At 45.2% G+C, this 14,546-nt stretch overlaps 1 protein-coding gene across 3 annotated transcripts in view; it reads right to left on the bottom strand.

The window, feature by feature from the left end:
- Positions 1-14,546, bottom strand: part of LRRK1 (leucine rich repeat kinase 1) — a 123,153-nt gene that overhangs the window by 38,247 nt on the left and 70,360 nt on the right. For all 3 annotated transcript variants that reach the window (XM_079911609.1, XM_079911608.1, XM_079911610.1), the window contains 7 exons: positions 10,759-10,985; positions 9,558-9,685; positions 9,303-9,466; positions 8,330-8,467; positions 7,059-7,171; positions 5,946-6,022; positions 419-548 (listed from right to left, as the gene is read on the bottom strand). In XM_079911609.1, coding sequence (XP_079767735.1) covers positions 419-548; positions 5,946-6,022; positions 7,059-7,171; positions 8,330-8,467; positions 9,303-9,466; positions 9,558-9,685; positions 10,759-10,985 — 977 coding nt within the window. The remainder of the gene's footprint in view (positions 1-418; positions 549-5,945; positions 6,023-7,058; positions 7,172-8,329; positions 8,468-9,302; positions 9,467-9,557; positions 9,686-10,758; positions 10,986-14,546) is intronic.

Below are 14,546 nucleotides of genomic sequence, written 5' to 3'. Positions count from 1 at the left end.
CTCCCCCAACTTTCCCATCTTTTCTATCATTTACACTATCCTAAGGATGATCACTGCCTCTTCTTGACAAGGCAATGTAACCTGAATTATTTTATATTTTCATCAAGTTTTGCACACTGTCTGAATCCCCCAGCAGTGCTTGGCAGTAGGAACTTAGTAAATGAAAGGATGGATGATTGAGGAGTCCTTCTCATTATAAATGAGTGAAATAGCAAAGAAGGCATCATTGTATCACTACCTCTGCCTTCCCTTCCCTCGCCTCTTTGACTAAGCCTGGCTCTGAAAATCCAACTGCTGCTTCTTGGTACATAGGTGGATTATTTCTCCCTGGCTTCCATGTCCTCAGGTGGTTTACACAAGGACATTCTGCTTCCCTGGGCCAGAAGAGCCAGTGCAACTGCTCTGGCTGTGTACTTACTTTCCCAAGTAGAGTTCTGATAAGCTCTTCAGTAGGCAAACTGAGGGTGGGACTGCATCCAGGTGGTTGTCATTCAGACAAAGGACTTCCAAAGACTCACTTAGGAAGGCAGGAAATTCCAGTACACATGCTGCAAAGAAATGGCAAAGCAGACTGTACATTTGAAAAATAATTCTGGACCATCACAGTGTTGGAGGTGTATAAACTGGTACAACCTCTGGAGGGCACTTTTGACAAGTCTATCAGAATAAGGTGCTCATCTCATGGACCCAGGGATTCTAATTCCACGAAACAGTCCTACAGACATCCTGGCACGTATGGCAAAGATGTGAGAACAAGCACACTCAGTGGCACACTTTGTAACAGTAAAGGTAGAAGACAGCTTATATGTCCACCCACAGGGAGTTGGTTAAATGAGTAATGGGATTATATACAACTATTACAAAGCACAGGGCAGGTCTACATGTATGGGTATGAAGAGATACTCAAGAGCTATCGGTAAATCAAAAAAGCAAGGTGTGGAATTAGGTATCTAGAAGGCTTAACTTGTGTACCACAAAACATATGCAAGCATGAGATCAAACACCCTCCCATGAATTTAGGTATGTTATATGCATGTGTGCACACACCTTACAATGCACATATGCATGCTATATGATGTTGGTGCATGTGCACACACCACACACGCATGCATGTGTTACACGAAGTTACGTGCACATACACATATGTGCACATATGTATGCTATATGATGTTATGTGCACACACCACAATGCACACATGCATGCACATGAAGTTATGTGCATGCACATATGTTATAAGGTGTTATAGGCATGTGTACACATACCACACATGCACAACCATATGTATACATTGCATGCTGTTATAGGCATGTGTATACATACCACAAATACACATATGTGGTGTATATGTTATAATGTATGTCAGACACAAACACAGTTGCTACCACAGACACATGAACTTCCATAGTTTGCTCTGGAGAAGGGAATTACTAGTGTAATGGAGCAGGACCCTATGGGGCCTTCCCAGAACAGACCCTCCCAACCCCATGTCCTCCTCCTGCCCCTTGTCGGTAGAAAAATTGTAGCCTCTTAGGCTTCCCCAAGTTCTAAAGAGTACATTTCATCAGAGAAGTTGAGAAAATGCAGAAAGAAAGGAAAACAGTCAAGCAAGACAAAATAATATTTTAGCTATTAGACAAAGTCAAGGATCTTTAGTTCCTCCTCAAGAGCTATAGATAATATTCTGAGCCATGTCCTTTGAGCTGTTTTGCAGATACTGAATCCCGCACCAGGTGGAAGAAGTTAACTGTATGCTGCCCACAAGCACACAATCCCCAGACCGGTTGGAACCAGAAGGTTGATGAGATTGACTCCCGATTACCTCACCACCAACCAATCAAGAGAATGTCCACGAGCTGATCACACACCCCATAATCCCCCTCCCTCACCCTGTCTTTAGAAACCGTTCCCTGAAAGCCTTTGGGGAGTTCAGGCCTGTTGAGCACTAGCTGCCTGGACTCCTTGCTTGGTGCCTGCAATAAACACTGCACTTTTCCTTCACTAAAACCCGGTGTCAGTAGATTGGCTTTACTGCATGTGGGCGAGTGGACCTGAGTTTGTTTTGGTAACACTAGGAGACTGAATATTCACTCCATGCCTTTGGTGCAGTTCAGAAATTTTGTTTACCATATACATGTATTACTTGGTCAATTAAAAAAGCTAGTTAACTGAAAAATAATAATGTGAGCTTGGTTTTTATGCTTCCTAGGATGGCATTCTCTGAAAAACAAGTCAACTCTAGTATATTTAAGTGATTTCATTAATTAGGCTAATTATGAGATTACTATTAAAATCACACCAAATTTGCTGTTTCCACAGCACCAGAGTGTGTGAGTTGAGAAAGAATGTGGGGAGGGCTTGGAAACCGATGGGAATCAGAGGGTTGGATTGCAGCAGAATCTCTGAAGTTCCTTTTCCTTTCTCCTAAGGCAGGGAGAGCACACCCCTGAGGGTCCCTTTCAGCTCAAATTCAAGGTAAAACAACTGCCTCAAAGCCCTCTCAGCCGGTTCTCTGCCAGACACATGAGATAGAGAAGCTAGAATTCTTTTTGCAGGGCTGAAACGACGTTCCTCTGCCCTTGATCACAGCTCCTCCCTTAACTCTGGCTTTTCTCCACACATGTAGCTGCAGTCTCAATGGTAATGGGGTAACCTGGTATCAGAGAATGTTCTGGGAGAGACGATAACGGAATACAGATATTGGCGCCTGGAAAATTTGCCCAGCTAGTGCCACGTGAATGGCCCCTATGGAAATAAATGTGTAACAGACTTTTAAAGACAGCTTTGTACTAGTCCTTGTTCTACAAGAAAAATGTTCAAAAAGAGTTTTTTTTTTTCCAATGAAAAAGAATGATCAACTTCAGCCCTAATTCCCATGGAAAGAACATCAAGAATAAGAAAGGCTCACTTTCTTCCCAGAACACACGTTCTGAACACATGGCTTCTGTGCTTTCCAATTTTAAAGTTTCACCTTGGCGTTTATGAAGCCTCTTTAAGTAACGGATGGATGGAATAAAGGATTTATACTGCAAACAGAGGCAACACCTGACACAGACCTCCTGGCCCAGAATGGAAACTCTGGAAACTGGGCTGGGCAGAGCACAGCTCAAGGTATTTATGAGCCGTAATTATTTATTCATAAGCTATTTATGACTCAGCTGGTCTGAATTTTACTGTAAAAATGGCTGTCCAAATTATTTTTGGACAAGGCCACTGTGCCAACATGACTACTTGAATGTACATAAATCTACCTGGAGTTTTACTATCCATCTGCAAACAAGTATAGATAATCCCTTACCCGAGGTCAACAGCCTGAGAGAATAACCCTGCTGAGGAAAAGGGTTTGCAGCGGGTCTCTCCTTTTCACCAGGTGTGGGCCTCAACTTTCTACTCGAAATTGAAAAAATCAAGAGGCTTTTGTCATGTGCCAACAGCACAGCACCATCCATCTCTGCCAGGGAAACTCCCAGAGGTGTGGCCCCTCCCCTAGCTCCAGACACATTCCTGCGGGCCACCAGCAGGGTCTCCAGAACACAGGTACATGTTTCTGTCCCACTTTTCACTTTGTGCCTCTGGCCTTGCACTCTGGCAGTTTCAAGAGAAAGTGGCTGTTCCTGCAGGGTGCTGGGTGCACCTCCTTGTGCACATCTCTATGCTCTGCATTTCTAGACTGGAGACACCTTTCTAGTCAACGGCAACCCCTGAGGCTTGACCCACAGTGATGGAAGTGTGGCCGAGATCCACACTAGCAGCTCTTTTCGTGCCTACCCTCCTGTTTGGGCATCCATGAGAAAAAAGTGTTTGCTTCTCCTTCCTTCCAAGTGAAATCCCTGTGTCTGGACTCAATTTACAAAGTCTTAAGGCCCTTTGTTTTGAAAAGGATCAGTTATGAAATTCCAGATTGCATTTCCCTAGTAGCAAGGTTAAGGGCCTTTCCTTTCTTTCTGGGCCATCTGGACTTCCTTTTCTGTGAACTGTTGATATCCATTGCCCAGTTTCTGCCTATTGAGTTTGACTTTAAAAAAAAAAATCAATTTGTAAGCCATCTTTGTGTATTAGGGACTGAAGCCAATTTATGTTGCAACAATTTTTGTTGCAAATATTTCCTCTCAGTCTGTTTGTGTTATGACTTTGTTTATGATGCCTTTTACTGAACAAAGTTTTTCCATTTTTACAACACCCAAGATTTTGCTCTTTTTTTAATGACTTCTGGATTTCCCACCTAGCTTTTAAAGGTTTTCCCATATTATACATTTATTCTCTTAAATGTTGTTTTTCTTTTATGCTTCAAGCTAACATCCACATGGGGATGTTTGTAACTGATGTAAGGTAGGGCATCTAGTGCTGTGCTTTCCCCCCTTTCAGCTGGACAAGCAGTTATACCAGCACTATTTATTGAAACAATAAAACATTCTCTTCCCCACTAAATTGAAATGCCACATTTATCATATATTAAATTCCTATATTAGGTCTATTTTTGGACTCTGTTCCACTGATGATGTGTTACTTTTTCAATCCTATGTAAAAACACTCTTACATGACTGATATATGCATATCATATGTATACAGTAGTTCATCAAAAAAGGGCATCAGGTAAGCAGACTACTTAGTTCACCTCCTGCAAATGTGTCTTGGCCTCTGTGGCACTTCTTATCCCCATCTCACACCATCTATACTCAAAGAGCACTTGTCAATATAGATTGATCAAGCTGAAGAAAAAAGTTATATTACACTTAAAACAACCTAAATATTTGTTCCAGTTCTATGGGACAGTATCCAGAGGGATATATCTGTGAGTGTTGTTGGCTTTAGAACTCCTGGTTTTCAGGTTAAAAAAGAGGGCTGGTGACTGAACTTGAGGGACAGGTCCACACCTCCCCCTGCACCTTACAGAAGATAACGAACAAAAAGAACTGTGTTCCTAGAAACATTCTCTGCTGAACTGGCCTTGTTGTGTGACCATACAAACACCCTAGGAAAAGTTGTGTTTCTAATGAGTTTGGAGGAAGACCTCCAGAATCTCAGCCCAGCCAGGACAGCCTGCAGGGCCAAGGGTGGCTGTGTCCCCATGTGGATCTCACAAGATGCCATAGTGTGGCAGTTAAGGACTTCATAGTACTGCCCCCGGGCCCCAGTGCTGGATTCCACAGTGCTGGCTGAGACCTGGCTTTTGCACTCAGTAGCCATGTGACCACATCAGTCAACCGTTGTGCTACAGACTGAATTGTGTCCCCTCAAGTCCATATGTGGAAGCCCTGACACCCAATGTGATAGTATTAGGAGATGGAGTCTTTGGGAGGTGGTCAGGTTTAGACAAGGTCATGAGGGTGGGGCCTCCATGATGGGGTTAGTGTCCTTATAAGAAGAGATACTAGAGGGCTCTCTATCTCTCTCTCTCTCTGCCACATGAGAACACAGCAAGAAGGCAGCTGTCTGCAAGCCAGAAAGAGGGCCCTCACCAGAAACTGACACACGCTGATCGTGGACTTCCAGCCTCCAGAAAAGTGAGAAAATATATTTCTGTTGTTTAAGCTACCCAGTCAGTGGTACTTTGCTAGGGAAGCCTGAATTGAAGATACTCTGGAGGCTTAGTTTTCTCATCTACAAAATGGAAAACCACAACCCATACGTCATGTGATGGTTAAAGAAAGACTGACACATGTAAGGTATCTAGGGCAGTTCTCACACCCAGCAGGCCATCCACACACAGTAGCTACTAGTCTTGCTGGCTGCAAACAGGAAAGGGGGTTTCAGGACACCTGCAGGCCATCCGTGTGACATGAGCCATGGGCACAGGCACTCCCAGGGTTCTGAGTCAAGCATGGGCATCTCTGGCATTCCCACAGGGCACTGCAGGGGAAGGCCCAACAGGAGGGCCATCCCCCTGTAGGGGAGCAGGGGCAGGTCCCCGCCCAGCTGTCTCATCTCCCAGCAGCAACACACACACCTGCCTCTGTCCCGGAACGCTGGCGGCCTCTGGTGGTGAAAAAGGAAATTCGCTTTGTTTTAAGTACATCTTCATTTCTGTAGGGTGAAAAAAGTCAAAATTTGAGGAAAGCATGGCAAAGACATTTCTATTTTGGCTGTGACTGTACAATGCCACACATAGAGAAGGGAGAAAATTCCATCGGCAGGGTGTTTGGGCTCCTGCAGCTGACGTGTAAGCATGGACAGCACCAGTTGTGCTCAGAAGTCTTTCCGGAAAAGAACAAGCTGGCAGGACTGGTGGTTTCCACTCCTGAGCTTTTCCATCTCAGGCAGGTGCTAGCATTTCTGTACCTGGCAGGAATGCCCATATCAGAGGCTGTTACTTCACGCTGTTCACTGAGGGAGTTCTCTTAGGAGCATAAGTTCCACTGAGATGTCGCAGAAGTGGCCTTCAGCAAGTGAACCAGGAAGGCTGGTCTTCAGGGCCCCAAGGACCAGCACGGCTCATCCCCAGACTTTCCCCTTTTATTAGAAGACCTTTGAGGGTACTTTTTATTCAATCTCTATACACATTGGTTAGTGACTGGCAAAAACTTTTGAACAGAATGATAGGTGAGGCTAAAATGAGGAGATTCTCCAGGATCCTTTAAAAATTAGAAATGGGAGGACACTGTTTTGGGCTGAATTGTGTTCCCCCCATTCATATGTTGAAGTCCTAACCCCCAGCACCTCAGAATGTGACTGTATCTGGAGATAGGCCTTTAAAGAGGTGATCAAGTTAAAACGAGGTCATGAGAATGGGCCCTGATACAATCTGACAGGTGTCCTTATAAGAAGAGGAGATCAGGACACAGACAGGCACACAGGGAGACCGTGTGAGGACACAGGGAGAAGGCAGCTGTCCCCATACCAAGGAGAGAGGCCGCAGGAGACACCAACCCCACCGCCATCTCCATCTCAGACTTCCAGCCTCCAGAACTGTGAGAAATAAATGCCTGTTGTTTAAGCCGCCCAGCCTATGGCACTTTTTCATGGCTGTTCAGCAAGCTGGTAGAGACACCATCCCATGCGTCTGTTGGCTGGGGCTACACACACATTTGAGAACTTGCTGGGGACAGAGACCCCTGCTTACCTGCCAAATTGATTTCTGGAGAGATCTAGGGTTTTGAGTTGTCTGCAGGTCCACTTCTCTTGAGGTGGCAGTGCCACCAGCTGATTTCCCTGTAACTTCAAGAACATGAGGGCCTGGGACAGAGGGAGAGAGAAGCAAAGACGATGTCAAATACCAAAGGGGCAGAAGACCTGAAGGGAAAGTCAGTTCCCTGGCAAAGCGAAGCCAAATGATTATAACCGATTCACTGTCACAAAGATTCCAACAGTGTGGGGTTTCACAGTGTCTTAAAACTCATAAAATTATAGCGAACAAAGCAGATGGGATAATTAATAGAAGATCCTTTCCTTCAGATCAATGGGATGCAATTATTCAAGAAAGAACTGAATCTAAGTACTTCTCAGAATTGAGGTTTCTTAAGAGTGACAATTATTTGTGGACCTGTCCTGGGAATAGTGGATGAGTCTGAAGGTCCTGGAGGCCACTGTGTTACCACAGGAGGGGAGTGGGCACAGCATGATGCCTCCTTGGGCTGGCCCAGGTGATGCCTTGGACAGGGGTCAGGTGGCATCAGTGACACCGAAGGTGACCCACCCCAGTCGTGCACCCTCTGCTGGCTTGACACTGATGCCTTCAGAGTAATGCAGAATTTCCCACCTGGGGCTGGCCCTGGGCACCAAGTGGTGAATAGGATCCATGCTCTGCTTTCAAAGGTTCTCAGTGGAGTGGGAAAAACAGACGGATGTGTGAACAAGCTAAAGGTAGAAGGCAGCCCCATGCTGGGACACACACACACACACACACACACACACACACACACACACACACACACACACACACACACGGCTCTGGTAAAAGGTACTTCCTGAATTCACATCCGGGAATTCCAGTTCTGCCACTTCCAGAGAGGGAGGCAGGGACAAGAAGGCCCTGCCCTGTGGTGCTGCCAGGGCTTCACACACCAGAATGCCTGGTGGGCTCACCCTGGAGCCGGGAAGGAACAGAGCCAGAGGTCAGTCCGAGGGGCTGCTGGGCTGTGCCTTCAACTGTCAACACTGAAGAAAATTCTGGAGGATAAAAATTCATCATCCCGCCACCCTCCCAGAGCTGTTTCATTTTGCACATTTCCTCTCAGTCTCTTTGCACACAACCATGCGTGACTTTGACAGTTAAACTTTTCTTTCAACTTTTTTTGTCTTGAAAGCTCGGAAGAAGCATACAGGTTTCACTGCAATGTGGAGTGATTTTCTTACAAAAGCTGAAAAGGAGAAATAAGGTGCTATTAGACTTACATCAAGCTGGAAAAGTCCCAGGGGAACTTCTCTGAGTGTGTTTTCTGAGAAGTCCACATCCTTAAGGTGGTTCTTCCAAAACACAGCCATTTTGTCTGGTAGAGACTCCAAGGCATTTTTGGATGCTTTGCAGCATTTCTAGGAATTTGATGAGAAAGAGAATTAATTAGCTTTCTAAATGCCGTGGTGTCTATGATAAAGACTGTTTCCAAATTTAATGTTAAGAACAAGACCATTACAGTAAGGCTCTGTAATAAATACAATTCAGCTAATTAAGAGGCTACAGACTATCCTTGCCCCATTTTCCTGTCCTTGCTCCAAGGAAGGGATGGGAATGGTTTCCTGGGGAGACCAAGGTGGCTCATGGTCCTTTCCCTTCCCTCAAGAACATCTGGCCCATTGTCCTTGGAAATAATGGGACAATTCAGGACAGTGCTCTGAAGAGGAGCCCATGTCCCACACAAATATGCTTAAACTAGAAATGTTAATGTTAGAGACGGAGAAGTTCCATATTTGCTATTGAAAACAGCAATAAAACACAAATATTCTTTATGCTGTTCCATCTGTTTTAACAAGCAAACTTCCCAAGAGAAAATACCATGATTTAATGGGCAGCACTATGGATGCAGATTATTCTTCTCTTCTTTATTCTTATTTTACAGCTGTCCTAAAGGAACGACCCCACCTTTTGGACAGAACTCATCCTGGGCCAGAAGTTCAGGCTGTAGCTGTGGAAAGTCCTGTGGGTGTTACGGTGCGAATCTCAAACCCAGAGCCAGGTGCGCTGGCTCTCGGGTGAGTTACCTGCCTGAGACCCTCAGCTGCTGGATGCTGAGTAACATGTTTGTCTATAACACAGGACACCACTGCGTGGCCGCCAAGGGGATGCGGTATGCACCGCACCCACAGCTCTGTGAGGCTGGCATGGATGTGGACTGACAGCTCCTTTCATGATTTTCGGCAAGTTACTAACCAAAGGGCAGGCCCAGGCATTTGGAAACACCTTCACGTTATTTCTGGAGACATTCAGACAATTGAGTGACTTGAAAGAATGAAGGAAAAGTGCAGGGAGTTCTGTCAATTTATTGTCAGAAATATCGAGTTCCTGTAGCTTCCGCAAACCAATCCAGTTCGTGGCTAGGGGAAAATAAAAGAGGATGAATTGTAAAAACAGCCCAATCAAGAAGAAAATGACAAAGTAAGTCAGGTTATTGATGCTAAAACATACCATTTTCTTCTTCAAACAATTTTTCCAAGTAATTTTTTGAAGCTGTCAGTTTTTGAAGTTTTGAGAGATGCAGGAATCCCGGTGGGAGGTGGGACAACTTGTTGCTGGAAATATCAATTTCGAGTAGCCTGTAGTTGGGGGAGAAGGAAGTCAAGGCATCAGAAGAAAGAGGTAAAGCATCACGGGTACATATTTCTCTGTAAACATGTTTCTTTTTCTCCTTGCACAAGGATAAAGAATGTGCATTGAAATACAGCAATATGATTTTTATTCATTGCATTACTGTCACTATGTCATGTGTAGACAAAGAAAACCAAATCTCTCTTTGGTGGATCCTGGTCTCATTGACCAAGGGATGTAAACTTTCTCACATATGTGATAACAGAACAAGCTGGTGCCCTGGAAGTTACTGAAAGTCCAGAGAGCACTGCTTTTAACCTTTTGGACCCTCAAGTCTGTCCAGGTTAAAGACCCCCACTCCGTGGCACTTGTTTAATTTTTTGTGCAGGTTTCTTTCCCATGAGTTACTGCTGACCCTAAGCTCTTTCCAACATTCTTTTTTACTTAACTTAGAGCCTTAGCTTTTGAAATCAGCTCAAATCCCATATGGAATGAGGCCTTGCAGGTATGATTATCAATACATCAGTGAAGGTAAGGTCTTTCCTCTCCCCATGCAGCCTCAGCAGGAGGCTTGGGCCTCTTCCCAAGGCCTCCCAGAAAAGGAGACAGGAGCTGCCTACACCATCAGGCTGCTGCCAGAGTCCTGGGAAGTTAACTGTTTCTCTGAGGCCCTGCCCACTTTCCTTGGGAGGTGGACCAAAAGCTGGGTTGTCTGGGTGCCACTGTTTCCACCAGCCCCTTTCCTCTGACTCCTGTGTGCAGGAACAAGACTGGGCACCTCGGACAAGCAGGCCTGCGTGGCTGCCAGCGAGTGGTGGAAACGTGGGCCAGACAAGCCACCCTACTAGACAGATCTTTCTGCATTCACGTGGAAAGGAGGTGGGACCTTGTGCCCAAGAGCTTGCATAATGGCAGGCAGAACTTCCTTCTCTTATTTTAGCTGAAAATCTGTTTTCAAAAGCAACAACTACGATCAGGGAGCATGACTGCAGGAAGAGGACAGTGCAGGAGGAGGGTGGTGGTGGCAGCCGGGGCTCAGATGGCCAGGGCTCACCCCAGGGGCTTCAGGGCAGGAGCCCACCTGGAACAGATGATTTCATCTGATGACTTCACGCTGGGCAGCTCCCCCAGGTGGTTGTCTGAGAGATTCAGCTTCCGGAGGTTGATGAGTCCCCAGGGGATGATGGAGGGGAGGGATGCCAGGCAGTTGGCAGAAAGGTCCAGCTCTGTGATCTGGCAGGAGATGTCAATGAGCCAGTCCAGATCCACCCAGGGCAGCTTGAGGTGGGACCATTTCACACGAAGAGCCTGGATATTGGAGCAAGGGGAAAGCACACACCAGCGATGAGCCCAGGGCTCGTGCAGACTTGAAATAAAGCAATGATTTATTCAAGTGTGAATCTGTCTGTTCATCTCAGCAGAGTCCCGAGAGGTTGGGACCACGTTGCCCCTGAGAAGGTACTTAAGCCCTCCTGCACCTACAACCTGAAGGTAATCTCTGCACAGCTACAGCTACTCACTCTCCAGCCTCTAGAGGGAGCATGTGGGCTTAGCATCACCTCTTAGAGAGCTATCACCCTCGGGGGGAAACACAACAGGAATGGCCCCTGCTCTGTACAGAGGAGCCCACCCAAGCTTGGAGCAGCCTCCCTAGACTGCAGAAGAAGGCTTAGACCCAAACCTGGGTCTTCTCACTTCCCTTCACGGCACTCTTCCCTGTGATTAGAGGAGTTGCCGCCTGCAGCTGCTTACACCACACTGGGTGCTTTGTGGATGAGCTGCTTCCAGAGTGAGAGACTGAATATACAGACAATGGCCAGACCATATATAAAAAAGAGAACTTTGACCCACAACCTGCAGCAACCTACCAGGAAACTAACCCCCTTATCTATAATAAAGAGTCCAGGAAGCCAAACTTGCCAGAAGCCATACTGCAATGTCTAGTAACAATCCAGGAAGCTAAACAATAACTTCTGTAACAACTGGCCCCAAATGTCCAGGACTTGACTGATAAGTGACAACTTCCCTAATTTTGTCCCTGCTTCCAACTTAGACTAACCAGGGAAAGGCAAATATGCCCCCTAACCCATCATGTAGGACGCCCCCCTTCTAGTTAGCTGCCTCCAGCTTCCCCGTCAACAGCCTCTAGTCAGGGCACACCTGAAGCCTTCCCTTTATCCACCATAAAGCTTCCCCACTCCTCTGACAAAATGCAAGTGACAGTGGCTCACTCACTTGCCACCAAAAGCTCTGAATAAATCTCCTTTGCTTTTCTCATTTGATTGGGTCAGAAAGGCCAGCAGTTTTCTGGCATATGGTGGTAAAAGAGATCTGGTTAAATGTGTATGAGCAGGGCTTTCTCTTTCTTCTTGATCATCAAAGAATTTAGGGCTCAGTGAGGTTTCTGGGGAAAGGAAATTGGCTTTTTGGCTTTTTTCTCTAAAGCAGCTGGAAATCCGTATCAGAAAATTAGAGAAACAAAGATTAGTTCTTCACTAATGGGAAAAGGTAACAACTGGAAAAGACACCAGAAACATGGGGTAAGTTTGCTTTCAAAATTGGCAGCAGCAGACAGACTTCCTTATCTGGCCACAAGGTGGCGATATGTGCCTTATCTTTGTCGCCCCCTTAGCTAACTTGCCAGGATTGGAAAGGCTGGGTCTACTAACACCCTCTAAAAGCTCTGGTCTTCGAACCAAGCAGATGAGGCTCTGTCTCTGTCTGCCTGTCTCTCTCTCCATTCACCTGGATGAAGAGAGACAGTCGATGGTATACTGGATTTTGGGTCAAGAGAATGGATCTTTAGTCTCAGTTTTTTGTTCTGTTTTGTTTTTTGGGTTTTTTTTAGACTTGACATTTAGGCCTGTTTTTGTTGTCATTATTGTTTTCCCCCATAATTTTCTATTTTGAAAAATTTCAGAACTGCAGAGAAGTTGAACTAGGACACACGATTACCCATTCATACACCCTGCACTGTAGACTCACCAATTGTTAATATGTTGCCACATCTGCTTTCTCTTCTTTTTCTCTACACACACATACAAGCACACACACTTTTCATTTATCTGCTGAGTCATTTGAAAGTAAATTATAGCTATCATGGCACTTTACACCAACATGTATCTCTGAAGAACAAGAATATTTTCCGGGCTTCCCTGGTGGCGCAGTGGTTGGGAGTCTGCCTGCTGATGCAGGCGACACGGGTTCCTGCCCCGGTGCGGGAAGATCCCACATGCTGCGGAGTGGCTGGGCCTGTGAGACATGGCCGCTGAGCCTGCCCGTCCAGAGCCTGTGCTCCGCAGCAGGAGAGGCCACAACAGTGAGAGGCCCGCGTACCACAAGAATATTTTCCTACGTGACAACCATATATTTATCATTTTCAAGAAATGAAATCAATACATTATCAAATCCACAATCCATGTTCAAATATTCCCAAATACCCCAGAAATGTCTTTTATAACTATTTTGTATCTTGATCCAGGATCCCATCAAGAATCACACATTGCATTTAGTTGACATGTCTCTATTTTCTTTAATCTAGAAGAATCCTCATGCCTTTTAATGTCTTTTCCAACTTTGGCATTGTAAGTTTTCAAGTCATTCTAGTTGTCTTCTAGAATATTCCATAATCTGAATTTACTGAGTTGTTTCCTAATGTTTAGATTCAAGTTAAGCATTTTTGGCAAAAATCTCAGACAATGTTTAGTCCTACCAGTTGCTCCACCAGAGGGCACCTGATGTCAGGTTATTTCACTAATGGTCTGATCCCTTGGGTTAAGTTCTATTTTACTCTTTGTGATTAATCAGCAATCTGTGGGGTGATATTCTGAGACTATCTGTGAATATTTTATGTTCCTACATCAGTTTACCCAATGATTTCAGCATCCATTGTTGATCAGGGCCTTACTCACTTAGTACATTGGTGGTTACAAGGTGGTAATTTTTCTAAAACTTCCATTCTGTCTACATTTGTTACGTGTCATTCTTCTGTACAGAAGTATGTCCCTCCCCACCTGTTTAAATATTACTATGGACTCACAGATCCTTTTTAAATTCAAAGTATTATAATTCATTATTATCATCATTTCTTCCAATGCTCAGGTAGTCCCCAGTTTGACCACTGGGAGTCCCATCAAGGGGACTCCTGTGTTCCTCTGACATATCCCTATCAGTTTTGGGCACTCCCTTACTTCCTGATAAAATAAGATGTTCAAGTTTCCTCTGGTCCTTTCCAAGTACCATCCCTGATTCCCTTTAACAGAAAATGGTATTTAGAAACCAAGATCTAGGTGTTGGGTATGCTCATTGCTATTGGGTTGTCACTGATTCTTGGCCCATTGATCCAACACAACCCTATATTTAACATGAGTGCATTCTGATGCCTCCAACTTGAATCCAGTCACATCGGCTTCTTCCTAATCTTTCCATAAAAATTCATAGTTGTGTCACCCTTCACCTTATTATTGTTGGTTTTAATCTGCTAAATGATCAGCTTGGACCAGATGGTATCTAGGTCGCTTCTGGACCCAGGATTCTTTCTGGCTTATACTCTTGAGAAGGACAATGGCTTCCCACAGAGAGCCTTGGAGTAATCATGACAGCCAATCTAGGAGCCATGCCAGTCTTTGCGATGCCAAGTCAAAGAAGGCTCTCTAAGGGTCTGGCTGCCTCCCTTTCCTGGGTTCTCAAAGACACATCCAGGCCCCAGGTCCAGGGCCAAACAGCTGGACATAAATCCAAGGTGTCCGGATTGCAGTCTAACTTTCTCTACTCACCCTGTGTGGCCATTCTGGTCATTCAATATCAAATAGTTTGGACCTGAACTGAAATGGCAGTCAAATGCAAGATGAAAAGGAGGCTGGTTTTGGT

The sequence above is a fragment of the Stenella coeruleoalba genome, assembly GCF_951394435.1.
Source record: "Stenella coeruleoalba genome assembly, chromosome: 2".
NCBI classification, from domain to species: domain Eukaryota; kingdom Metazoa; phylum Chordata; class Mammalia; order Artiodactyla; family Delphinidae; genus Stenella; species Stenella coeruleoalba.
Note: the sequence above shows the minus strand (reverse complement) of the source record. Positions and strands in the feature narration are given on the sequence as shown.